Source organism: Pseudoliparis swirei, chromosome 24, assembly GCF_029220125.1.
Source record: "Pseudoliparis swirei isolate HS2019 ecotype Mariana Trench chromosome 24, NWPU_hadal_v1, whole genome shotgun sequence".
Lineage (NCBI taxonomy): Eukaryota > Metazoa > Chordata > Actinopteri > Perciformes > Liparidae > Pseudoliparis > Pseudoliparis swirei.
Window position 1 is genome coordinate 2,926,718 of NC_079411.1, and position 26,137 is coordinate 2,952,854.

The 26,137-nt window shown below is 45.6% G+C and overlaps 1 protein-coding gene, 1 long non-coding RNA gene and 1 pseudogene across 2 annotated transcripts in view; 2 read left to right on the forward strand and 1 right to left on the reverse strand.

Moving 5' to 3' along the window:
* LOC130189751 (3-ketoacyl-CoA thiolase A, peroxisomal-like) overlaps positions 1 to 9,554 on the forward strand; it is a 28,629-nt pseudogene extending 19,075 nt beyond the window's left edge.
* On the reverse strand, positions 9,162 to 15,828 carry LOC130189752 (E3 ubiquitin-protein ligase TRIM47-like). Its single transcript, XM_056408690.1, has 3 exons — positions 15,780 to 15,828; positions 10,619 to 11,504; positions 9,162 to 9,165 (listed from the first exon to the last, which is right to left on the reverse strand). Exons 2-3 carry the CDS (start codon positions 11,500 to 11,502, stop codon positions 9,162 to 9,164), a joined length of 888 nt encoding a protein of 295 aa, XP_056264665.1. The 5' UTR covers positions 11,503 to 11,504; positions 15,780 to 15,828.
* Positions 15,829 to 17,738: 1,910 nt separating this feature from the next.
* Positions 17,739 to 26,137, forward strand: part of LOC130189766 (uncharacterized) — a 46,988-nt gene continuing 38,589 nt past the window's right edge. The window contains exons 1-2 of the long non-coding RNA XR_008830868.1: positions 17,739 to 17,753; positions 18,154 to 18,235. This is a non-coding gene — a long non-coding RNA (uncharacterized LOC130189766). The remainder of the gene's footprint in view (positions 17,754 to 18,153; positions 18,236 to 26,137) is intronic.

The following is a 26,137-nucleotide window of genomic DNA, read 5'->3' on the forward strand; positions in this document are numbered from 1 at the left end:
AAATGTGCACATTGCGGAGGAGCACACAGTGTGGCCTCTGGTGGTGTGTGAAGTGAGAAAGAGAAAGAAGGCAGTAGATGCAGCAGCTGGAAGTGAAAATGGAATATATCATTAATGCGGGAAGCAGCAAAAGAACTCAGAGGCTCAGAGGGGAGATAGGGGAGGGGGAGATAGGGGGAGGGGGGAGAGAGGGGGAAGAGGGGGAGAGGGGAAGGAGAGAGGGGGAAGAGGGAAGAGGGGGAGGGGGAAGAGGGGGGAGATGTAGTGGGAAGCGCTGAACTCAACAGCCAAGTGAACAACTATAAACAAGAGTCAAGAGATGAGAATATAATGGCAGTAAATAAGGAGAACTTTGTGTTTTTCATGGCGAAGTGGTTAACTGCACATTCCAGGCAAAAGGGAGATCTGAGAGAAATTGAAATAATAGTAAAAAGTGCAACCCAAGATACTTAAATATTCACGGAATAATCTGGGATGGCGGAACAGGAAGAGTTTAGGAAACAGGGCAGATTAACCAAAGAATCATGCTCATAGGATTAATCATCATAGTTTCATTACCATTCAAGATTGAGAAATGCGATTTTAGCGTCGGCGTTTCGATCACCGCGGTATTTATTTATTTATTTATTTGTCACGCGCTTATTCGCGAAAACTCCAAAATGTATTGAACCGAATCGCATAAATTTGGTGGGATGATTAGTTGTATCTATCCGGGGACCATTTGATTAGATTTTGGGATCAATCCGGAGATCATCAACAAGAGTCAAGGAAGGGTCATGGAAAGGTCAAAACTCTTTTTTTTACCATAGCTTTAATACATTTTTGTCCTATTGGCATGCAACTAATGCCAAAATATTTCATAATTCAATACCCAATCTCTCAGCCAGTATGCGAAAGGTATGCGCGCTCTACCGAGGTGCCCATTCTAGTTCTACAATGGAATGCTCGCCTGAGTTTATTTGGCAAATGGACAATAATTCAAAAATATGTTGGGATATTCCTAGTGTGTAAGCCATGTCTCCATATGCATACAGGAAACATGGTTAAAAAACCAAATGTGGACTTCAGACTAGCTGGATAGTGCGTGTTCGGTGTGATAGGGAGGAATTGAGGGTGGTCAGGGAGGAGGATGTGCCGCATTTATTAGTGAAGACGCGTACATTTAGAGGTGAAGATAGGGACTGAGCCTCAAGATGTAACTGTGGAGATCTGGGCAAGGGAAGGAGAGGTCATAGTTGTACATTTTTATAATCCCTCGTAAAAATTAGAGGGTAGAATAGATTGTACAAATTGAAAGGATAGGTGGCAACAAAAGGTGGTGGAGTGGGATGTGGAGATTTTAATGCACATATACATTATGGGGTGATAGGGTGGAGCAGAACAGGTCCTCAATGGGAGTGATGGAAGAGCATTACTAGAGGAACACAATTTGGTTTTGTTTAAACGATGTGCAGAGGGACTAGATGTGCACACAGGGAACATGCATGTGAGCTTAGACTTAACCATTGTATCGAGGAGTTTAGCAGGGATATGCGAGTGGGAGGTAGAAAGTCTTTTAACAAGGCAAACCTAAAAAAAGTCATGCCGAACTTTCACCAGCACATTACGTGTGCTACCAGAGGGGAAAGAACGTTGGACCACTACTATACGCCGGTATTCAAGACAGGCTGCTAAGGCTGTCTCTCTCCCTCGTTAGGAAATCAGACCATGCCGCCATTTTTCTGGCTTCCGAGTATGCTAAACAAAGGATGTTGGGAGGCAAGGAAGCTGGTAGTGGCCGAGGAGCGTAATCGAGGAACGACGCGTGGTCTGATGATCAGGCTGAGCTACAGGAGCTGCTCTGAGTAGTTGTCGACTGGGGACATGACAGTCCAATCCAGTTCCAGTGGCGCTGAAGGCGAGTTTGGCGGAAGTAGCAATGAGCCTCATGTAACGGAACGCTTAACGGAGCACCATCGCCCCTCACGGGTAAAAGTTAGGGTCTTTCCTAATCAAAAGCCGCCGCGGTTGATAGGATCCATCCGTGAAGCTGTGAGCGCTTCGCATTACTGCCTATAACTCCCGGTCTTGTATCCGGTAACATGCATGAATGAGTACAGGCGGTCTATGGACTGAGGAGGGCGTTGAAGGAAGCTGCAGAAGGTACCGACCGAGACAGAGTGGAATCACAGATGGAGCAGCGCGACAGGCGCTGGGTGGCAGGCTCTGGCAGAGCTGGACTATCCACAAACTGCCAGAGCAGAGAATTCTCACAATGCCGTGAGTGCCGACGCATCCCTAGCTAGCGGACGACCTGAACTTCATTTTATAATGGTTTGAGGCTAGCAACAACAGCGCTAGCTCATCGCCGGACCTTGGCAACAACCGAATACCGTTAGCATAGCCGAGGTGGGAGAATTGAGTTCACCTACCGCTGGGGATAATTACACCTCTCTGTGACCGAGCACGGAGGTGTGAGAGGGAGGCTCTGTTGATGGTGAACACCAGGAAACACCAGGAGGCTACCCAGGTCCAGATGGCATGTATCTGAGGCTAGTACTGAAGACCTGTGCTAACCAGCTAGCTCAGTGTTCACCACAATATTCAACCTCTCCCTGGCTGAGTCCATTGGTCCCCGCCTACCTTCAAGAGATCCCACTATTGTCCCTGTGCCCAAGAATGCTTCTCCCAGCATGCCGGAATGACCACTGGGCCGGTGGCCCTCACCTCGGGGGTGGTCATGGAGGAATGCTTTGAGGAGGCTGATAAAGGACCATCTGCGCCTTCCTCCCTTCCTCCATGGACCCGCTTGCAGTTTTGCTTATCGCCTCAAACAGATCCCACGGATGATGCTGTCTCCCAGGTACTGCACACTGTACTCCTCATCTGGACAGCCAGAGGGGGGGGCAGTATGTGAGACTGTTCATCATTGGATTATGGTTCAGCTCACACCATGGTCCCTCCAGACTGGCCGTAGGCTGATTGAGGCCTGGACAGCTGAACACCCCTGTGTGCAGGATCCTGGACTTCCTGACCATGAGGCCACAGGTGTCAGGGTGGGCAGACACTCCAAATCCCTCAAATCCACTCACCCTGAACACAGGATCCCACCCAGGGTTGCGTCCTCAGCCCCTATCAGGCTGTACAGCCCTGTACATGACTGCTGTGGCCAGGTTCAACCCACTCAACACTCATCATCAAGTTGCGCGATGACACAGTGGTGGTGCTGGTACAGTGATCTCCCACAGCCACGAAGGCCTACCTGGAGGAAGTTGCTGATCTGTCACTCTGGTGCCAGGACAGCAGCCTCATCATGAATGTCACCAAAAACTAAGGAGCTGATTGTGGTTTAGGAAGGTACAACCCAACAGAGGACGACTACTCACCACTGGGGATTAACTTGGGACTACTGTGGAGAGGGTAGCGGGTATAAATACATAGGAGTCCACATCATCGAGGATCTGACATGGTCAACAAACACAGACACTCTGGTGAGAAAGGCAAGGCCAGCTCTACCACCTCAGGCAGCTGAGGGAAGTTTAAAGTTTCTAGAGGATCGCTAGTCCTTCTACTCTGGAGCTGTAGAGAGCGGGTCACTGACAGGAAGCATCACAGCCTGGTTTGGCAACTGTCTACCAAAACTGGGACAGGAAGGCTCTGCAGAGAGTAGTGCGTTCGGGCTGGGCGCAGCCACCTATTGAACCACAATTCCACCCTGCAGGAGACTTGTACACCAGGAGTGCAGAACCAGAGCCAGCAGGATCATGAAGGATCCTCACTCACCCCATAACAACAGACTGTTTCAGCTGCTGCGGTCAGGCAGGCGCGCCTCCATGTGAATCACGCCTGCAAGAACAGAGAGACTGAGGGACGGGAGTCTTTCCTCAGGCCATCAGGATTGTGAACCAAACTCGCCACAGGACCCACCCCATAGATCTGTCAATAACTGCTGCCCCTCTTAGGCACACACACACACACACACACACACACACACACACACCCTTACTGTAAATGTTGTGTTGCTTTTTTATTTGTAAATAGTATTGTACTTGTGCCTGCCCTTGCAATATCCTACGTTGAGCATTGCCACTTCATTTCACTGCAGGCACACCTGTATGTAACTGTGACAAATAAAACATCTTGAATCTTGAATCTTGAATCTTGAGAAGAGGAAACATCAGTGGGCAGTGATCATTTTCCAATAAAGTGTCAACATGGCATTGCTACGAGGAGTCAGGAACAGGGAGAGGTGAGAGGAAGTGGGTGTTTAATAGAACAAAATGGGAACTTTTCATAATATATGTCATGCTAGCAAGAAATGGATAAAATAGACTTTGTAAATAACCCTTAAAAAGGTTTATTGTTTTGTGTTGATTGCCTTTATTTTGTATCTGCTTCATTGGTTTTGATGTATGCCTTTTATATTGTATTGTTTTAATGATTTTCCTTGGCGCACCTTTATTTTATGTTAATATACAAACTTGACGTTACGGGTTAAATGTTACCGACGGATGCGCATTTTGTATTTAAAGTTTGATAGTTGTAATGGACCGTATGAGGCTAACGCTCTTACGGTGTGGTGACTAAAGGAGAGTTTTTTAAATTTCAAGAGTTTTGGTTCATTTATTATACAACGGTAGAAAAGGAACAAAGAAGTTCACAGCAGCGTAAAGTCTGCTTGATTGATATCTGAGGATCTATTTACAGACTAAAATGAAGATGTCGAAGGAGGTTGATATAAAAAATGACATTTAAAATACTGGAAACAGCAGTTAGCAAACAATTTCTAAAAAGTAAAGGAAGGATGAAAAGAAAGGCGGTCCTGGTGGACTGAGGAGTGTGGGAGAGCAGTGAAAGAAAGGAACAAAGCTCTAGAAGGTATTAAGATTTTGTCTTTTTTTTTAAACATGCGTTAATGCGCGATAAAATAATTGTCGGCGTTAATTAAGTGATGCGTTAACGCAAGATTAACGCGTTAACGTGCCCAGCACTAGTTTATATATATATATATTATTCATATATTTCTAAGTAAGTATTTATAGATTATTTTTGTATATATATATTTTTGGTTATTTATATATATATATATTTTGAATGTGTATATACAGGACTGTCTCAGAAAATTAGAATATTGTGATGAAGTTCTTTATTTTCTGTAATGCAATTAAAGAAACAAAAATGTCATGCATTCTGGATTCATTACAAATCAACTGAAATATTGCAAGCCTTTTATTCTGATTTACAGCTTAAGAAAACTCAAATATCCTATCTCTAAATATTAGAATATCATGAAAAAGTATACTAGTAGGGTATTAAACAAATCACTTGAATTGTCTAATTAACTCGCAACACCTGCAAGGGTTTCCTGAGCCTTGACAAACACTCAGCTGTTATAAATCTTGTTTTAACTTGGTCTGAAATATTCAAATGTTATGAGATAGGATTTTAGAGTTTTCTTAATTTGTAAGCCATAATCAGTAATATTAAAAGAATAAAAGGCAATATTTCAGTTGATTTGTAATGAATCAGAATGCATGACATTTTTGTTTTTTTAATTGCATTACAGAAAATAAAGAACTTTATCACAATATTCTAATTTTCTGAGACAGTCCTGTATATATTTGTGTGTATATATATATATATATATAAATTGTATTTATTTATATAATGTATATATCTTATTTATATTATATAAAAATTATATATATATAAATTAATTAATATATAACTATATTTATTTATATGTATTTATATATATATGTATTTATTTTTGAATAGATTATTATATTTATTACATATATATAATTTAGAATTTATATTATATATACAATATTTATATAATAAATATATATAAATACATATAAATGAATAATATATAAATATTATGGTGGATATTTCTAAACCCCCCCCACACACAGAGCGGCCCGTGCGCAGAGCTTGGGTCTGTTCGAGCGGGAGATCGTTCCGGTCACCACGCGGGTCCAGGACGCCGAGGGCAGCGAGCGCGTGGTGACGGTCTCCAGGGACGAGGGGGTCCGGGCGGGGACGACTGTGGCGGGACTGAGCAAGCTGAGGCCGGCCTTCAAACCGGACGGCACCACCACGGCAGGTCGGTCGGCCGTCGGGTCTGAGTGAGTCCGATTCCCCCTCTCAGCTGCCGCCGACTCAAACCCCGCCCCCACGGTTCTGTCTCAGGTAACTCCAGCCAGGTGAGCGACGGGGCAGCGGCCGTGCTGATTGGACGCCGGGCTGCGGTCGAGGCTCTGGGTCTGCCGGTCCTGGGAGTCCTGAGGGCCAGCGCGGTGGTGGGGGTCCCCCCGGACCTGATGGGGATCGGACCGGCGGTCGCCATCCCTGCAGCTCTGGAGCAAGCGGGTAAGACTGAAGTACTCGTCTTCAGTACTTTTATACTACTTTATATTTCTCAGAGGGAAATATTGTATTTTTTTACTGCACTTGATTTATTTGATACTTAAATCACTCGATTTTTGACAGTAAAAAAAAATAGTCAACAGATAAAACTTTTTTTTATTGTGTATGTATATATATATTAGGGCTGTCAGCGTTAACGCGTTAATCTATGCGATTAATTTGGCCGCATTAACGCACTAAAATATTTTAACGCACTAACGCAACTTTGTTTACTTCCGGTGTGCGTTGAAGTTTTACACTCCTCTGAGTATCAAAGCGGCTGATCGGTTTAACACTGTTTCCGTTTTTAAAACAATAATTTCTCCGCGAAAATAAGTAGCATAAATCAGTTTAAACTCGTGGATGAATCAGTCGGGTTTCCTCCTGCTCCTCCTTCCTCCCGTCTCCCCCTCTGATACACAGAGGAACGGAGGACGACGGTCGGGTGACAGCGCGGAAAGAACTCGTCACACGAAACCTTCACCGTGATTGGTCAATCCGTTTGTCTGTCAACATTTTGCGAAAAAAACAACCAATGAACACTCAGTAAATCACAAAGGACCTCCCACCTCACAGCTGAGGCTCATTAGCAGCCTGTCAGTCAGAGAGCAGAGAACACGGCACCAGGACAATGTGCCTCAATATATAGAGAGATGAGATTGTTCTGGAATGTTTGATGTAGAACACGTGGGGGTATGTGTCATATGAAAACGCCTTTAAAAGGTGAATTTAAATTTTTTTGTAAAATGGAGAAAATGCCCCCAGCCTCCAGAGGGTGAACGTGACATATGTGAATGTCAGTCAGTTACCAAGGCCACTGGTTCTGCTGTTCAGTGTTAAAGATGACAGGACCAATGGGGTCTCAATATACTTTTTTTTTTTTACTAATCTGGATGTTTCACTGAAGAAACAATTTATCAACCACAATATTAAATACCTCGCTGGCACTTTATAGGTAGGAGCCTCTTTGAAAACACAGCTCTGTGTGAAGTTTAGTCTTTAAAAAGAAGGAAAAAACTTTTAATCGCGATTAATGAATTTCAAAATGTGCGATTAATTAGTTAATTTTTTTTAATCGATTGACAGCCCTAATATTTACGTTTGACTGGAACCGCTGAACACTGGACAGCATCCCAACTTTAGACGGTTACAACCTGATGAACTCGTCACCTTTGATAATCCCGCCCTGTGTGTGAGTCCGAGGTGATCTGGTGTCGTTGCTCTGCTCCGTCAGTACGTCCTGGCCGTCGGCAGCTCCGTGTTCCACGCCATGTTTTATGGCGAGCTGGCGGAGGATCAGGAGGAGATCCGGATCCCCGACGTGGAGCCCCCCTCGTTCCTGGCCATGCTGAGACCAACGCCATCTTCCTGTGGCACGCCGCCGCCAACAAGCCCGCGCTGCTGTTCGGCACCGAGCCGCGCCGGGGCCTGGCGCCGCAGCGCTGCCGCCGCTTCCAGTCCTGCGCCTACCGCAGCAACCAGTGGCGGTACCGCGGCCGCTGCGACAGCATCCAGTTCGCGGCGGACCGGCGCTCGCCGCCCGGCCCTCGGCTCCAGCTCGGCGATACGGCGCCAAGATCGAGCTGAAGCGCCAGGGCGTGTCCGTGGCCCAGCGTGTCATCGAATACTTCTCGGACGGCTCCAGCAGCACCTTCGCCGTGTCCTTCGACTACCCGGTGCAGATCGAGCCCGACACCTTCTACACCACCAGCGCGGTGCTGGACGGCAACGAGCTGAGCTACTTCGGCCAGGAGGGCGTGACCTTCCAGTTCCAGTGCTCCTCGGACAGCACCAACGGCACCGGGGTGCAGGGGGGCCAGATCCCCGAGCTGGTCTTCTACGCCTGAGCGGGGGGGGCTTTTATTTTGAAGGGGCGAAGACGATTCTCCGAGGAGGGAGGGACTCGCGACTTTGCCCCGCTGAGCCTCTGGAGACGGTTTGATGGGAGCGTGAAGAAGTCTGGAAGCTCCCGTTCCTTCACGCCTCTGTTGTTGTTTGTTTACAGCGGTTGTCGAGGTCGGGTCAACACGGCGGTGATTGGATGAGACGCCCGGGCAGGACGCTCCGTGTCTCGGCTAAAGCCGTGTGTCAGATACCCGAGAACTCAAAGTGAAAATGTCATATTGGAACAAAGCATTCCTGACCGAAGACGCCCAGAGAAGGAAGGGAGAGTCACGTGTAACTGCACATTTATTCATGGTGTGATGGTACATTATGATCATAATCCCACAAAGATACACACACACACACACACACACACACACACCAATCTCTGCATTGCTTTGTGCTGATTGGCTGACCTCGTGTGAGGAGGCGGGGTCTGAATCTGTCACTGTCTGTCCTTTTGTCACGCTCAATGTTCCTCATGATTAATCTGTTTACTTTGTTGATATTATTATTATTAATCCCAGAGGTCAGAGCGTGTTCAAACGGTTCGTACGGGAGTTGAAGAAGACGAGTCTCTTCCTCACTTTCCTGCTTGACCCCGACGACGTTTAAAAAACACTTCTCGATGTTTTCCGATGCGCGGCGCGGGGCAGGTTGTTCTGGCTCCGTCAGTTTTACGTTAAAAACGTTTAAATGTCGCTCATCTGACTTTTTCTCTCACGACGATCCGACTTTGAAAACGTTCCCGAGACGTCAACTTTTTAAAAAACAGACGCAAAACGAAGCACCTGCTTCTGTTTTCACCTGTGCAGGTGTTTACTGTTGTTGTTGTTGTTCCTCCGTGACACTCGGAGCATCACCGTAAAGACCCCGTGGGGCGACGTCTACCTGAGCAGACGACAACGCGCCGCCATGTTGAGAGCCGCGCGGAGGCAACGGACGAGCTCTGAATTCCGGATTATAAACCGAATAAATAACTATAAATAAATATATAGATATATTTGTAACACGAAAACTTAATCTCACTCCCGACTTCTTCCGTTTTCTGTCTGAAGGATTTCATTCATAACTCTACACTTTATTATTTTTATTTTTTAGTGTGTATTTAAAGAATGGTCAAGGATTCCTGTGCTTTTATTGTGAAAGACGTGACCTGGTGCTTGTACCACATCCTTGTTCTTGTCTCCATGTTGCAGACGTGTAAATAGTTCTGTGATCTCTTCTTCTCTTTCAAAGTGGAGGGGAAGAATTAAATAAACAGTTTTTATATGATTCTATATTGAAGAAGCATATTTTTGGATGTCTCCGTTTCCTGATCCAGGATTGAGTCGGTGATTATTGAGGATGACGTTTGGAAATTAAAGGTCGAGTTTTATACAGTATTTATAATACTATTTAATAATAATAATTGTTTGATATTCATATTAATCAGAAAATCAAATGTACCTATAAAAAGCATACATCATGTACATTTTATTAAGAAGCACGATGTATTCATCCAGATTTAAAATGCCATTAACCCACACAGGGTTGAGTCTAAATAGTTTCCCTTGAAGGACGTGAGGGAAGTGATTAGTTTACTCCAACAGGAGAGATGATCAGAGGAGCAGAGTTTATATCACCAGGATAATAACCAGGATAGAAGAATGGGAGGAGTTTCTCCTTGAAGGAGCAGCCAGTAAAGGAGTAGATGAGAACTGCAGCTTCTACGTCATAGAAGGAGACCAGACCCTCCTCATAGTCCACAAACATCCCCACCTTCTGAGGCCCAGACTTCAGGGAGAGAAGAACTGAAGGATCATCAAGAGCTTCATACTCGTTTCCATTTATCAACCATATAGCCCAGTAACCGTTCTGAGGACTCAGTGAGAAGAAGTGTCTCTTCCTGTTGACCGACTCTCTGGTCACTCCTAAAATCCATTCAGTCTTTTGTTTAACTTGAACCTCATAATAAAGTTTTTCTGAAGAGAACTTCTGTGTTCCTAAAACACAGAGACCGTGAGAGAACCTCTGTGGATTGTAGGGGAGACGTGGCTGCTGTACCTGAGCAAGTTTCACTTGTTTCCTGTCATCAGACAGGATGAGGTCATGATGAGCTGTTTCAGGATCAAGAGTCACGTCCACTGCAAACTTCTGGACCCTCTTCATCTCAACTTCAGCAACCAGCGTCTTCATCATGTTCCTGAGCGTCTCCTCCAGCTGAGACACAGCTCTCCTCACAGTCCCCTCATGTGATGCTGGAGGAACACTGACCTGAGACCAGTCCTTGGTGGGTGGTGGATGGTGGATGTTGAGGGACTGGACACTCTGGAGGAGGTGGAGGTGGTCTTCAGAGGAGAGCTTCTCCACCTCAGTGCTCCTCTTCATCAGATCAGAGATCTCCTGTTCCATCTCTCTGATGGCGTCTTCAGCCTGTTTCTTGGTGCTTCTCTGCTTCTCTTCTATCGTAGTGATGAGCTCCTTCAGTTTCCTCTCCACAGACTCCTTCAGACCAGTGAAGACCAGAACACCTTCTGCTTTCTCTCGGTCTGCATCTTCCTCACTGAGCTTCACGTTGTGTTGGACCTCCTGAATCTTCAGGCGTCTCTTCTGGATCATCTCCTGAGTTTCAGCCTCTGTCTTCTGCAGCTCCACCTTCTTTCCTTCACATTCTTGTTTCAGAGGAACAACATTGTGCATCTTGTGGTCCAACACAGTGCAGAGCATGCAGACACACGTCTGGTCGGTCCTACAGAACAGCTCCAGAGGTTTATCGTGCTTCAGACACATCCTGTCTTCCAGGTTCTCCACAGGGTCCATCAGCTGATGTCTCTTCAGGCCTCGTCTTGACAGGTGAGGCTCCAGGTGAGTCTCACAGTAGGACTCCAGACACACCAGGCAGGACTTCAGGGCCTTCAGTTTGGTTCCAGTGCAGACGTCACAGGGAACTTCTCCTGGTCTGGACTCTTGTTGCTCTGAGCTGCTGCTGCTGGCTTTCTGCTGAGTCGACTGTCTGAACTGAGAATCCATCTCAGAGAACAAAGTGTTGACGAGCAGCTCAGGTCTTGATAAGAAAACCTTTTGACACAGTGGACACATGTTCTGGTTGTTGGTATTCCAGTAATCATTGATGCACTTTTTGCAGAAGTTGTGTCCACATGGTGTTGTGACTGGATCAGTGAACACATCCAGACAGACGGAGCACAGGAACTGATCTTCAGACAGCAGAATGTTTGCAGAAGCCATATCTACACACATTGAGGAAGAAAAGAAGAACATTTAATTCAAAATAGAATTCAAATATTTGTTGAAAAGTAAAAATAATTTCTGGTTTCAAGGCCGGCCTCTCAACAGAGACTGCCCTCCTCGTTGTCTCTGAGCACCTTCACACTGCTAGAGCAGCCTCTCTCTCCTCTGTCCTTATCCTTCTAGACCTTTCTGCTGCATTTGACACAGTGGACCACCAGATCCTCATGTCCTCCCTTCAGGACCTGGTATCTCAGGTTCTGCTCTCTCCCTCTTCTCATCCTACCTCACCGCACTCACCAGGTAACCTGGAGAGGAGTTGTGTCTGAACCTTGTCCTCTCACTAGTGGGGTACCTCAGGGCTCCGTCCTGGATCCCCTCCTCTTCTCTATGAACACCAACTCTCTAGACCATATGTGTCAAACTCATGGTCACTCATGGGCCAATGTGGCCCTTCGTCATTTCATGTGGCCCGCGAGAGCATAACAGGTCTGAGTGTCTAAAACATATATTTTTTAATAAGTCAAAGGCGTGCTTTGACCAAAATCTACATTGCCCACAATGCGTGTCGACTGTGATACCCGCGAGGTGATGGCTTCCCGCCACTACACGGCAGTGTTTCCACGTCAATGCCAACAAGTGGAATTGAGAGTTAAATAATTACCCCAAAATGTCCAGGAAGAGAAAAGTTGATGGAGATGGAAGACTGTTTCAAGAAAGATGGGAAGGTGAATACTTGTTTGTGCTTCAAGGAGAAAGACCGGTATGTCTTTTGTGTTATGAGGCGATGTCGGTTGTCAAAGAGTACAATCTACGCCGGCATTTCGAAACCAAACACGGAGCTAACGCTAAGCCTTCAAGAAAAGCAAGAACTTGCCCAAGAATTAAAAAGGCTGCGGTCCGCAGCAGAGTGTGTTCACGAATCATGAGGCAAAACAATGCGGCAGTGAAAGCTAGCTATATTGTGGCCGAAGAAATCGCCCACGCTTCAAAGTCTTTTTCAGAGGGAGCGTTTTTGAAGGAGTGCATGTTGAAGGTCTGTGAGCAGGTGTGTCCCGATCAGATACAGACTTAAAAATATCAGTTTATCCAGAAACACCATCGCGGACCGAGTTACGGAACTAGCTGAAAACCTTGCAACACAGCTGGCCGAGGAGACACGCGGCTACATCGCTTTTTCATTAGCTGTGGATGAAAGTACAGACAACACGGATACAGCGCAGTTATCCATTTTCATTAGAGGCGTGAAGTCGGATCTCTCGGTCACGGAGGAGCTGTTGGATATAGCTGCATTGCATGGGACCACGACGGGACAGGACATGTTTGATGCGGTGGAGAAGTCCATACGTAAAAATGCATTGCCTGGGAAACTTCTTGGGATTGACTACGGACGGTGCAACGGCAATGTGGAGAAAAGTGGGCTTGGTTGGACTAATGAAGAGGAAATGCAAAAGAACTGTCACACCTCTGATAACATATCATTGCATTATCCATCAAGAAGCCTTGTGTGGGAAGGTGCTGGGGATGAATGACATCGTGACCACGGTCATGAAAAACAGTGAACTTCATTCGGCGCGTGGCCTGAATCACCGTCAGTTCCAGCTGTTTTTGCAGGAGGTGGGCTTCGAGCACGGGATATGCCGTACCATACAAGTGGTGGCTGAGTGAAGAAAGTCCTCAAACGATTTTTGAGCTCAGGAAGAAATTGCTCTTTTATGCAGAGTAAAGGAAAACCCGTCTGAACTGTCAGAACCAAAGTGGCTGTGTGACTTCGCTGTGTTGTGACATAACCGAGCACCTCGCCCAACTGAATCAGAAGATGCAGGGACGCAAACAAGTCATCACGCAGATGTCCGACACGATCACGGCTTTCCGCGTGAACTGGACCTATGGATATGCCAAGTGAAACAGGACAATCTTGCACACTTTCCTGTCTTTCAGAGCATGTCGACCTCATTTCCCCGGACATTTTCATGTGCTCAGTTGGCTGCCAAACTGAGCGGTTAATGACCGAGTTTGATCGGCTTCTCTGACTTTAGAGCAGAGCAGTCTCGCTTTGCCATCTTTACCAATCCTTCACCACTCACCACCGACGTCTGCACTGCACCCCAACACCTTCAGATGGAGTTCATTGAGCTTCAAAGCGACAGTGGCCTGAGAGCAAAGTTCCAGGATGCTGCAATCCAAGACTTTTACCGTCTGCTGCCCCCTGATCTGATGCCACAGCTTCAACTTCATGCTGCCCGTGTTCTGTCCATGTTTGGGAGCACCTATCTGTGCAAACAGATGTTTTCAATCATGAATCTGAACAAAAACAAGTACAGATCACGCCTCACTGATGACAACCTCCATGCTGTTCTACGGATTGCCTCAGCACAGGACCTAAAACCAGACATTGACACACTGGTAATGGGAAAACGGTGTCAGACATCTGGTCAGAAAACACACAGGTAAGCATTTAAAAAGAAAAACTTCATTAGAATATAATAACATGTAATTCAACCAAGAAGAAGAATAGTTAAACTCTGTGTAATTTATTGATTGTGCTTGCATTTTGTTTTGTGTTTGTTATTTTCAGAACATGATCAATGGATGGTAGAGAGGGGATCCACTTGGTGTGTTCAAGGACAGGCAGCATCTCCTCATCAAAAACTAAAAACTTGACTAATATAGTTGTGAACCGAGTCAACCTTTATTTTGTTATTTTTTTAGTTGATTCCATATTATTTATGGGTGTAGTTTCTGTTGCAATTATTTGGTGTTTTTTACGGTTTTAGGTTTTATGTGTGTATGCAGACAAATTATTGTAATCAAACCATCAGTTGGATGCAAGGCTGTGTGCAGCCTTTTTTTGTAAAATGCTACATCTGTCATACATGTTTTTAGCAGCTCACAATTGTTGATTCTGTTGTAATTAAGCCCATTTTAACTTTGACAAACGTTTGTAATAAAGTTAATGTTATAACTTGTGTTTGATGTTATTTTTCTTTATTCACTTGGATAGTTTGATCCTTGATTGATGGAGTTATCTGGGTTTTATAACCTGACAAATTAAGAGGATTTATGTTATAACAGAGCAACAAGAAAACATATTTTTTCTGTGCAACTGTAATGCTTGTAACTTGAATAAGTAATACATTCAGAGTTATTTAACATTAAGGAGTAGTTACATTTATTTTACATTACATTCGGTTACATTTAGTTACAATTCTAAGTTACATGTGGCCCTTTGAGGACAGCCACTATGCTGATGTGGCCCTCGGTGGAAATGAGTTTGACACCCCTGCTCTAGACTGTGTCATTTGCTCACCCTTCCCAAACATTGGTACTTGCGTAGCGAGCTGCAAACAGATCGGGTCTACGTCCAGGACTTGGTCAAACCTTACACCCCACCCGCTCACTCACTCAGCATCTACCAATCGGCTTGTTATCGGCTAAACACTCAACAAAGTCACGACTGTTTGCTGTCGGCTCCTCATTGGTGAAACAAGCTCCCGATGACATCAGGACAGCAGAGTCTCTAAATCTCCCACCGCAAACTAAAAACACTTCTTTTCCGACTATATCTTGAGTAAACAAAGGATAGCATCAGGCACGTGCACAGACATTTTGGGGGGCAGGTGCTCAAACCAAAAAAAAGGGCACCCAATGCCACAAAATAATTCTGACAGTTGAAGCGTCAGCAAAACACTGATGATGCAATACATCCTCGACCTGCATTTCCTCTGGCAGCATCAGACTGCTTGCTTACATTTTCTTTATGAATAAAGATGAATAATTATATATAGCAACAGTACAAACGTTGATTGGCTAATGGGTCGTCATGCCAGCCACATATTGCCCTCCTCCTGGTCTGATACGGATCAGTATTGCCCTCTTACGTCATTTTCAAAATGAGCGATATTGATAGACATCAACAGAAATCCCTCTGAACAAAACCAGAGAGGCCTTATGATTTTTTGTTCAGTCTGGCCACACAAATCCTAGACAAGCCCCTGTTAAATAGAACGGAATAAGAACTCTCTCTCTCTCTCTTCTCTCTCTCTTCTCTCTCCTTCCTCTCTCTCTCTCTCTTCTCTCTCCTTCCTCTCTCTATTCTCTAACATAACTAACGTCAGTAAACAGCTGCAAAGCTTTGAAATCACGGATTTCGTGAGTTTTTGTTTGTTTATTTGTTTAGGAACCGTCGGACCAGTTGTGACGTCATGTTTTCAGCAGCGCTAATGTTGTGGTTGATTTATCACAAAACAACGTCAGGGGACAAACACCGTCAGGACCTGTTTGTCTGGTGCTGCCGGTCAGAGGAGAAGGAGGTGCAGCCGTTTGGTGGCGCGAGGAGCACTGAGGGGAGGAGGAAGTGGAGGAGGAGGAAGTGGAGGATGAGGAGGGAGAGGAGGGGGGGGGGCACGTGAGCTTGTGAGTACTATGAGCATGTCGGTGGAAGTTCTCAGATAAATGCCCCGTCGGATATTAAAACACATTTGGGGGGACTTGATGACAGAAAGAGTAACTTTTATTCTTAAATACTGATGAATAAAAAAAGTGGGCTCCAGCAAAAAGGGCCCTTTACTCATCCAGGGCAAAAGGGGGAGGAGCTTGAGCACCACTAGGGCTCTACCTGTGCACGTGCCTGGATAGCATGTTAGTACTTATTGTAAGTCGCTGGATTAAAGTGTCAGCTAAATTAAATGTAAGGTAAAAGCTTTTAACTTTGACATAAGAAACCAAGATCAAAGTCGTGCCGACAGACTCAACCTCGCTCCTCTTGCAAAGCAGCACAGAATAAGTCCAAAGTGAGTTAAAGAACAGCTCTGACAACAAAGCTCTGCTTACTGATGACTAACACATCACATTTCCTCCAGCTGCTTCACAATAAAAGCCATAAACTCTTATTGTTAAACTACTAGAGGAAATAGAGGAAGTGATCAATGAACAGTAACAAAAGCAGGAAAGTCAGAGTGAGACTAAAGTGAAAACCACAGATTCAGTTACTAGTTACTAAAGTCCTCCTGAGACAGTTTACAGCAGTTAAAGTGAGTTTCTGTGTCGTGGGACTGTGGACAGACAGCCATAGTTATATTGTTAATAATTCATCAGGTATGAAGTGATGAGAGGAACGTCCTGCCCGAGTAAAGCTAAAGTGTTGTGTTAATCCTGGTGATCACAGGTGTGAATATGATCAGAAGTACTCACCAGTGTTTGGAAGAGACTCTGTTGAGTTGTTGAGAAAAACCTGAAGACGTCACTTTGAATCGTCTCAGAGAGAAAAGCAGAGACTCGTCTCGACTGCAGTGTTTCTGACTGAAGTTAACTCTCGTTTCCTGAGTGTGACGCAGCAGCTCTCCTCTTCAGGGTGGCTCCGCCTCTTACCTGCAGCTCTGTGGGTGTAAACCTCACCTTCACCTCCCTGAGACTCACACAGAGTCGTCTGCCAGTGGCGGCAGGTGAAATCTTTTTTTGGGTAGGGCCATCCAATCAATTTGGGCAAACATCCCAGTATGATTCAAAACAAGTATCAAACATGCTTTTCTACTTTGTAGTTGAATATTTAACATTTATTCCAACACTGCTGACATCATGAGGACTTCTTATTCACTCTTATCTGCAGCTCTTATGAAAGACCGGCAGGAGGAAACACAGAAAGAGCTTTATGAGAACTTCACATGATACACAAGTTCAAAATACACCGACATAAAACGTAGTCGTTAATAAATATGTTGAAATGCCTGAACCTTCAGGTACATGCTTGGCGTTTTGCCAAAAGCCGATCTCCCTGAGATGGCTTCTCTGCTGTTGCCCTTCAAAACAAAAGCTCAACATTGAGTATAAACTGAGAGTATATTGAGTATATAACTTTATTTGCATTGTTCTAACAAAGTGATTGCACATTTGGTTTACTTGAATGTAATTGCAATTTTATTTATTCTATTATTTGAAAAGGCACAGGTGGAGTAATCACAAAACGTTTTTTTCAATAAGAAGTCAGCAGAGACCATTTTGTTGGGTGGGCATGAACATCTTTCTTTCAAGGTGCGCCACAGAAACAGTTTGAGAGCCACTGCTTTAAAGGAATAGTTAAAACATTAGAAAGAAAACAAAGTTTGTCTTCTAGTGGACTTATGTCTCAACTGTCTTTGTTTTTAATGTCGTAAAACGTTGGTAGTTTGGACTCTGACTGTGTGTGTGTGTGTGTGTGTGTGTGTCGAGAGGAGAAAGCAGAAGGCAACCAAAGAGACGCGGGCATGGCGAAGGTGAGCTCACACCTGTTGGATCACTTCCTGATATCACCTGTCAATCAACTCGGAGCAGATTAGTGAGCTGTGTGGTTTCTCTCCAAAGTCTTCATCACATCATGTCAACATCTACACTTTATGCTATGTAACTGATGATTATATTTTTAGGAGAAGCAGTCGGCATCATTTTTAGGCTTTTATTCTGAAGGCAGCAGTCAGTGATCAGCCGGTTGCTTTTATCTGGCTCCTTATTGGATAATGGGATTGAAGCGAGCGTTTCTCCCAGCATGCAGCTGGACTTCAACTGCTCACAGGTCAGAGCTCCTCTCGGACGATGACCTCCTGTGGTCTGACCTCAGGGACCGGAAGGACCCGAGCGAGCTCGAGTTCCCGTGGCTGACCGTTGTTTGTCCTGCAGCTCCCGGACCTGAAGGACGCCGAGGCCGTGCAGAAGTTCTTCCTGGAGGAGATCCAGCTGGGGGAGGAGCTGCTGGCTCAGGGTAACGCCTCGCACCGACACGGCTGCACCTTCAGTTTGATTGCCGCCCGCGTGCATTCTCATTGGTCCTCAGCGAGTTAAAGTCTCTCCCCTGGGGGAGGGGCTTCCTGGGGGGGCGTCTGACCGACAGCGAGGATCTTGGATCATTTGAATTTCTCAGCCGAAGCAGGCAGAAGCGTGACAACGACAGAAAGTTTGGAGGATTAGTTTCAGCGGAGTGTACATACACTGACCTGTGACTGACCAAGGATGGAGGCGATGGTGATGGAGAGGGTGGGAGTGAGGATATGGATTATAACAGCTGGACTGAAGTGGGGAATAAGAAACGAGCCAGGAGTCGTAGCAGTAGATCTGGTAGTCGTGGGGACGGGAGAGAGAAAAGCAGGAGGATGAGGGAGAGGAGAGAAGGAGGGGTTCAAAATAATTGTGAGATTCAAGGACGAAAATGACATTCGGAAAATAAGCCCGGTGGCGCCGACTTCATGAGTTGAAGGAGAAAGTTGGCGAGATTGTGATGGCGAAGGTGCTGGCTGATGGCGGATTGTTGATCCAGTGAAGGACGAGGGGCAGAGAGGGAAAGCTATGAAGCTGAAAAGAGTGTGCAACATAGTGGTTGAGAGCGTGAAGAAGTGACATGATGGGCCCTTTGTTAGAGGCGTGATATACGGGATCCCAGTGGAAGAGAACGTGGAGGAACTGAGAGCAAGTATTAAAGGGCTCAAATTTAGGGATTAAACGCCTGCAGGCAAGGGAGGTGGAGAAAGGGTGGACAGTTTGTCAGTGCTAGATTTTGAAGAAAGGTGTTGCCTGACTCAGTTCGTGGGGTATCTAAGGTATAGAGTAAGAGCTTATGTCCCACCACCTTTGAGGTGTTTCAATGCTGCAAAAGTGGCCATATTGGCAGCGGTAAAGGAAGCAAAGATGTGGAACATGTGGAGGGGAACATGACTAAACGGAAATGTGAGGCTGGGACAGATCAAATGTGCACACATTATTGGGAGGAGCACACAGTGTGGCCTCTGTGGTGTGGAAGTGAGAAAGAAGGCAGGGGAGTGCAGCAGCTGGAAGTGAAAATGAATATCGTATGCAGAAGCAAGAAAGGGCTCAGAGGGAAGAGGAAGGGGAGAGGGGGGGGGAAGGGGAGAGGTGAAAGTGGGAGGTAGAGGGGAAAGAGGGGAGATGTAGTCAGAAGAACTCAACAGCCAAGTGAACAACTATCGGCTAAGAGTCAAAGGGAGATGAGAATATAATGGCAGTAAATAAGGAGAACTTTGTGTTTTCATAAGCAAGAAGTGGTTAACCGTGCACATTCCAGGCAAAAGGGAGAGATTCTGAGAAATTGAAATAATAGTAAAAGTGCAGCAAGATACTTAAATATTCACGGAATAACTGGGATGGCCCGGAACAGGAAGAGTTTAGGAAACAGGGCAGTTAACCAAAGAATCCATGCTCACAGGATTAATCATCATAGTTCATTACCTTCGCATTGAAAATGCACGGAAGGTTATGTTTTGATCGGCCGTGGTATTTATTGTTATTTATTTATTTGTATGCTTTATTCGCAAAACTCAAAATGTGAACCTGAAATTCTTGATCGCGCTGATGAAATTTTGTGGGATGATTGCCATTTATTATCCGGGGACCATTTGATTAGATTTTGGGAATCAGTCAACAATAAAGGTCAAGTCATGGAAAGGTCAAACTCTTTTTTACCATAGCACAATACATACATTTTGTCCTATTGGCATGCACCAATGCCAAAATGTTCCTATAATTCACATAATCTTGTGATATGCGAAGGTATGCAATCACCGAGTGATGCCATTCTAGTTCTACAATAAATGGAATGCTCGAGTTTGTTGGCAAATGTAAACAGAACACCAAAATAACATGGGGATATTCCTAGTAAGCCAGAGATGTCATATGCATACAGGAAACATGGTTAAAAACCAAATGTGGACTTCAGACTAGCTGGATATGCGTGTGTGTTCAATCGGTGTGATAGGGAGGGTGGTCAGGGAGGAGGATGTGCCACATTTATTAGTGAAGATGTCACATTTGAGGTGAAGATAGGGACTGAGCTCCAGATGTAACTGTGGAGATCTGGGCAAGGGAAGGAGAGGTCATGGTTGTACATTTTTATAATCACTGTAAAAAATTAGAGGTGATTAGATTGGGAGAGATTGAAAGGATAGGAGGCAACAAGGTGGTGGGATGTGGAGATTTTAATGCACATATACATTAAATGGGTGGAGCAAGAACAGGATCTCAATGGGAGGTGATGAAGAGTTACTAGAGGAACACAATTTGGTTTGTTTAAACGATGGCAGAGGGACTAGATGTGCACACAGGAACATGTCAGGCTGAGACTTAACCATTGTATCGAGGAGTTTAGCAGGATACATGCACAGGTGGAGGTAGAAAGTCTTTAACAAGGCAAACCTAAAAAGTCATGCTGAACTTTCACCAGCACATTACGTGTGCTACCAGAGGGAAAGAACGTTGGACCACCGCTATACGCCATTCAAGACAGGCTACATACGCATGTCTCTCTCCGTTAGGGAAATCAGACCATGCCGCCATTTTTCTGCTCGGAGTATAAACAGTTGATCGCGCTGGGAAGCGGTAGTGACGAGGGAACGTGTAATGCGCGGTGGTCTGACCAATCAGAGGCTGGGAGCTACAGGACGCTTTGAGTATTGTCTGGGACATGACATCCAATCCAGTTCCAGTGACGCCAGCGCAGTTTAAGTGGAAGTAGCAATGAGCCTCCTGTAGCAATCACTAACTTGCCCACGGTAAAAGTGCTAGGGTCTTTCCTAATCCAAAACCCGGTTGATAGATCCATCCGTGAAGCTGTGAACGCCTGTGATTGCTGCCTATAACTCGCAATCTTGTATCCGCAACATGGATGGATTAGTACAAGGCAGCGGTCTTCAGGACTGAGGAGGGCGGTGAAGGAAGCAAAAGAAGACTTACCCGAGACAGAGTGGAATCACAGATGGAGCAGCGCACCAGGCTCTGGCAGGGGCTACGGACTATCACGTTAAACTACCAGAGCAGACCCTCACAAGCGCTAATGGTGAGTGCCGGCCGCATCCCTAGCGGACCCTCACCCGAACTCATTTTATGCACGGTTTGAGGCTAGCAACAACAGCGCTAGCCTCCGCCGTACTGCTAACAACAACACCGTTAGCATAGCCGGCCGAGGTGAGTTCTACCGCTGGGGATGAACACATTGACACTTTCTCTGTGGGACCGAGCACAGTGTGAGGAGGGCTCTGTTGAGGTGAACACCAGGAAAGGAAAGCTGCAGGTCCAGATGGCATATCTGGGCTAGTACTGAAGACCTGTGCTAACCAGCTAGCTCCAGTGTTCACCAATATTCAACCTCTCTCCTGGCTGAGTCCGTGTGGTCCCCGCCTGCTTCAAGAGATCCACTATTGTCCCTGTGCCCAAGAATGCTCTCATAGCATGTATGAATGACTACCGGACGGTGGCCCTCACCTCGGTGGTCATCGCGAAATGCTTTGGAGAGGCTGATAAAGACTCACATCTGCGCCTTCCTCCCTTCCTCCATGGACCCGGCCATTGCAGTTTGCTTTATCGCCCAAACAGATCCATCGGATGATGCTGTCTCCCAGGTACTGCACACCACTCTCATCTGGACAGCCAGAGGTGGGGGGCAAGGTGAGACTACTGTTCATTGATTATAGTTCAGCTTTCAACAACACCATAGTCCCCTCCAGACTGGCGGCAAGCTGATTGAGCTGGGACTGAACACCTGAACACCCCCTGTGCTTGGATCCTGGACTTCCCTGACCAAGCCAGGCCACAGGTGGTCAGGGTGGGCAGACACTACCTCCATCCTCACCCAAATCACCCACAGGATCCCCCAGGTTGCGCCTCCTCAGCCCCTACTGGCTGCTCCCCTTGTACACACAGCATGACTGTGTGGCCAGGTTCAACTCAACACCATCATCAAGTTTTATGGATGACACGAGTGGTGGTGGGCCTGATCTCCGACAACGGACGAGAAGGTTTACCTGGAGGAAGTTGCTGATCTGTCACCTGGTGCCAGGACAACAGCCTCTTACCGGCGAATGTCACCAAAACTAAGGAGCTGATTGTGACTTTAGGAAGGTACAACAACAGAGGACGTACTTCACCACTGGGGATTAACTTGGGACTACTGTGGGAGAGGGTGAGCGGTATAAATACCTGGGGTCCCACATCACCGAGGGATCTGACATGGTCAAGCAAACACAGACACTTCTGGTGAGAAAGGGCAAACAGCGCCTCTCTACCACCTCAGGCAGCTGAGGGAAATTTAAAGTTTCCCAGAGGACCTTCTGATCCTTCTACTCTGGAGCTAGGGAGGCGTCCTGACAGGAAGCATCACAGCTTGGTTTGGCAACTAACTCCGCTCTTGTGACAGGAAGGCTCTGCAGAGAGAAAAGTGTCTGGCTGAGGCACTATTGGACCACTTCACTCCCAATTCTGCACCTGGGACTTGTACACCATTGCAGAACCCAGAGCCGCAGCAGGATCATGAGAGGATCCTCAACACCACTAACAACAGACTGTTTCAGCTGCTGCGGTAGCAGGCAGGCGCCCTCCGTGAATCACGTGCTGCAAGAACAGAAGAGACTGAGGACGGAGTTTCTTTCCTCAGGCCATCAGGATTTCGAACCTCCGGACCTCACCAGGACCCCCACATAGACTAGCCACACAAGCACCTGCTCCTCTAGGGTACACACACACACACACACACACACACACACACACACACTTACTGTCAAATATTGTGTTGTTTTTATTTGTAAATAGTGTGTACTTGTTGCCCTTGCACATTCCTGCTGAGCATTGCACACTTTCATTTCACTGCACACCCTGTGTGTATGTGTATGCGTAAATAAAACATCTTGAATCACAGAATCTTGAATTGAGAAGAGGGAAACATCAGTGGGCAGTGATCAGCTTTCCCAAACAGTGCTGGAAATAGCATTACAAAGGGAGTCAGGAACAGAGAGGTGAGAGGGAAGTGGGTGTTTAATAGGGCAAATGGAACTTTTCAAGAAATATATATCGCTAGCAAAGAAATGGATAAATTAGACTTTGTAAATAACCCCTTAACAGGTTTATTGTTTTGTGTTGATTGCCTTATTTTGTATCTGCTTCATTGGTTTTGATGTATGCCTTTTTATATTGCGTATTGTTTTTAATGATTTTAGAAGCGCGCACCTTTATTTTATATTTAATATACAAACTTGACGTTACGGCTAAATGTTACCGACGGATGCGCATTTTGTTCAAAGTTTGATAGTTGTAATGGACCCGTACAGGGCTAACGCTCTTACGGTGGTGAGCAAGTGAGGTTTTAATCCCACATCACGGCGAAGGGGAGGACCAAAAGAGCAATTTTTTTTCCTCCGGTTTTCAGGCCTCCTAAAATGAGCGGCAAGGTTTTCGCCTTTCCTTCCTCAGACTTTGGGATCAGGTCTGCCAGGTTTCCAAAAAAGAACTGAGCCCTTGCCATCCCATGTTGTCATAGCGGGCCACCCGGGGATCAGAGCGGGAAATGATGACATCCTCCAGAATGTTGGAGAGAAAAGACTGCAATGTAAATTTTAAAAAGACAAGATCCAGTTAAAATGGACACAGAAAAGTTTTGGGGGACACATCACGGCAGCAGGACAACCGACAAAAAAGATCAAAGCAATGGGAGAACCCCCAGAAGAAAAACGTCTAAGCTGCTGGGAATGAAAAATTCCGGGGTCCACCCCAAAAAATCCTCACAGCACCCCCTCAGACAGCTGCTTCAGAAGGATGAGCGGGCAGGGGTGCCCACACCACAGCTCAGCACGACAGACACTAAAGCCCACCCCACAAGCCCCAGTGCTGAGGTACTATGATCAAAGCAGGCTGACCCCCAGCCTAAAAACGGACGGGGAGCCTCCTGCGGAGGCCCCCCTTGTCAGCCCCAACAGAAAATCCGGGAGAGAGAAAGGGGGCCATAGTTTTGTTAAAAGACCCCCGTTTTCTAGGGGAGACCAGTAACTTGCAGTCTGATCAGAACCCTTTGGGGTCATCTGCAAACCGCTGAGAAAAGCACCTGAAAATGTTCAAACTGCGGGGATCTACACTCACCCCCCAGGCAAGCACAGACATGGGACACCTCAGGGACTGAAAGAAGTTTAAAATTAGGGTTTTTTCCAACACCCCAGCCCTCCCCACAGTGTTCTTTTGTTTCCCAAAAGGATCATAGGATTGGGGTTAAAAAACCCTAACGAGGGAAAATGGTCCTGATTAGCCCCCTCTTTTGCCCATTTGATTGGTCAATATGTTTGTTCCCTGGCCTGCGCTGAGCAACATTACCACACACAAAAAGACCCAACAGGGGGGAAAGTCAAGAGAAAAGCAAGGGACGGGAAAAAAAAAAAAAAGTTGAGAAAATGAATCAAAAAAACCAGCAAAATATGGACATTTCAATTACATTGCCCAAACAAAGGCAGAATGTAGAGTCTGCAAGACAAAAACCCATATCATTTTCCAAAAACCTCAGGAAAAGGGTTTCATCCGTTGTGAAATTTAAGAAAAAAAACAAGTGACCCTGATATTCATAAATCCAGTATTCTACTGCAACTTTGCTGCAACTGCAGTGTCACATCGATACCCCACCACAACCAAAAAAGTACAAGAGCTCTGACCCAAATTTTTTAAAAAAGTCATGACCACAGAAGACGAAGACAATTGATGAAGAACCCAAAATGAGCATGTGATTTCCAACCTTTTCATTGGGGATGAAAAAGGGTTCAGAATTTATTCATGTCAACCCAATGTACAATTCAAGTAAAACAGCTAAGGAATCATAGGCCTGAGACAGAGAAGGGTTACACTGCAAGAGGGTTAAAAAAGCCACAGCAGTTTGTCTAACAACTGAAGCTGGACATGTACCAAATCCTACTTTGTTACAGTCACTTTTTTGAAAATTACAAAAAGGTGTCCTGTCTTCTATTGTTTTGAGTTCAGTGACAGAAAATTTGACAACTTTGCAGAGGTTTAAAATGGCAAAAATTAAAAAAAAAGTGGGTTTTCTGTGTTAGTGACAATGCAGAAAATAAAAAAGAATTAAAATGAAAAGGACCCACCAGTCTTCACACAATCAACCTGGAAAAGATGGAAGGGGATGACCCCCTGTGCAAATGAAGGGATGTGGGGCCCCAGGAGAAAAAACACAAGCTCAAATTAACACAGATGGGGATCCTGACTGGGTCAAAAAGATTAAAGGGGAACCCACCTTTCTTTTAAAAATTTTTCCAAGGGGCAGATTCTTGGGTGTTTGAACCATTTATTTTGACCAAAAATGGGGGGTTTGGGGGTGCATGTTCTGGGGCCAAACCCCGGACTTTGGGGACAGGAGACATTTTGGGCAAAGTTTAATATTTAATTATTATTTTTTTTGTTGCATTATTTTTGAAAAACGCAGACCAGAAGAAAAAAAACAAAAAACAAGCATAATTTTTTAAACTTAAACCTTTTTTTGAGTCACAGCCTAAAATTTAAACCCTTTTCAAGGGACACTACCCAGACCAAACACGGAAAGTGACAAGTTAGTCCCTCGGATCCTCAAAACCCCAGAATTGAGAAACTACCTCAAATAGCTTGACCCAAGATTCAAGAACTGGCCTTTATTAAAAGGGGTTGATAACTCTGGGTAATGCAGAAGCAAGGGGGAAAAATTATGCCCGAAAAGGGAAAAACGCCAAAAGACCCCAAGATTGTTTTATTCTTTTGGAAGTCATGGGACATACAAGAAAATCCTTAAAACATTTGGGGGAATCCAACCGGGGGCCCTTTTCCCAAAAAGTGAAACCCACGACGGGGAAAAAAACTTCAAAGT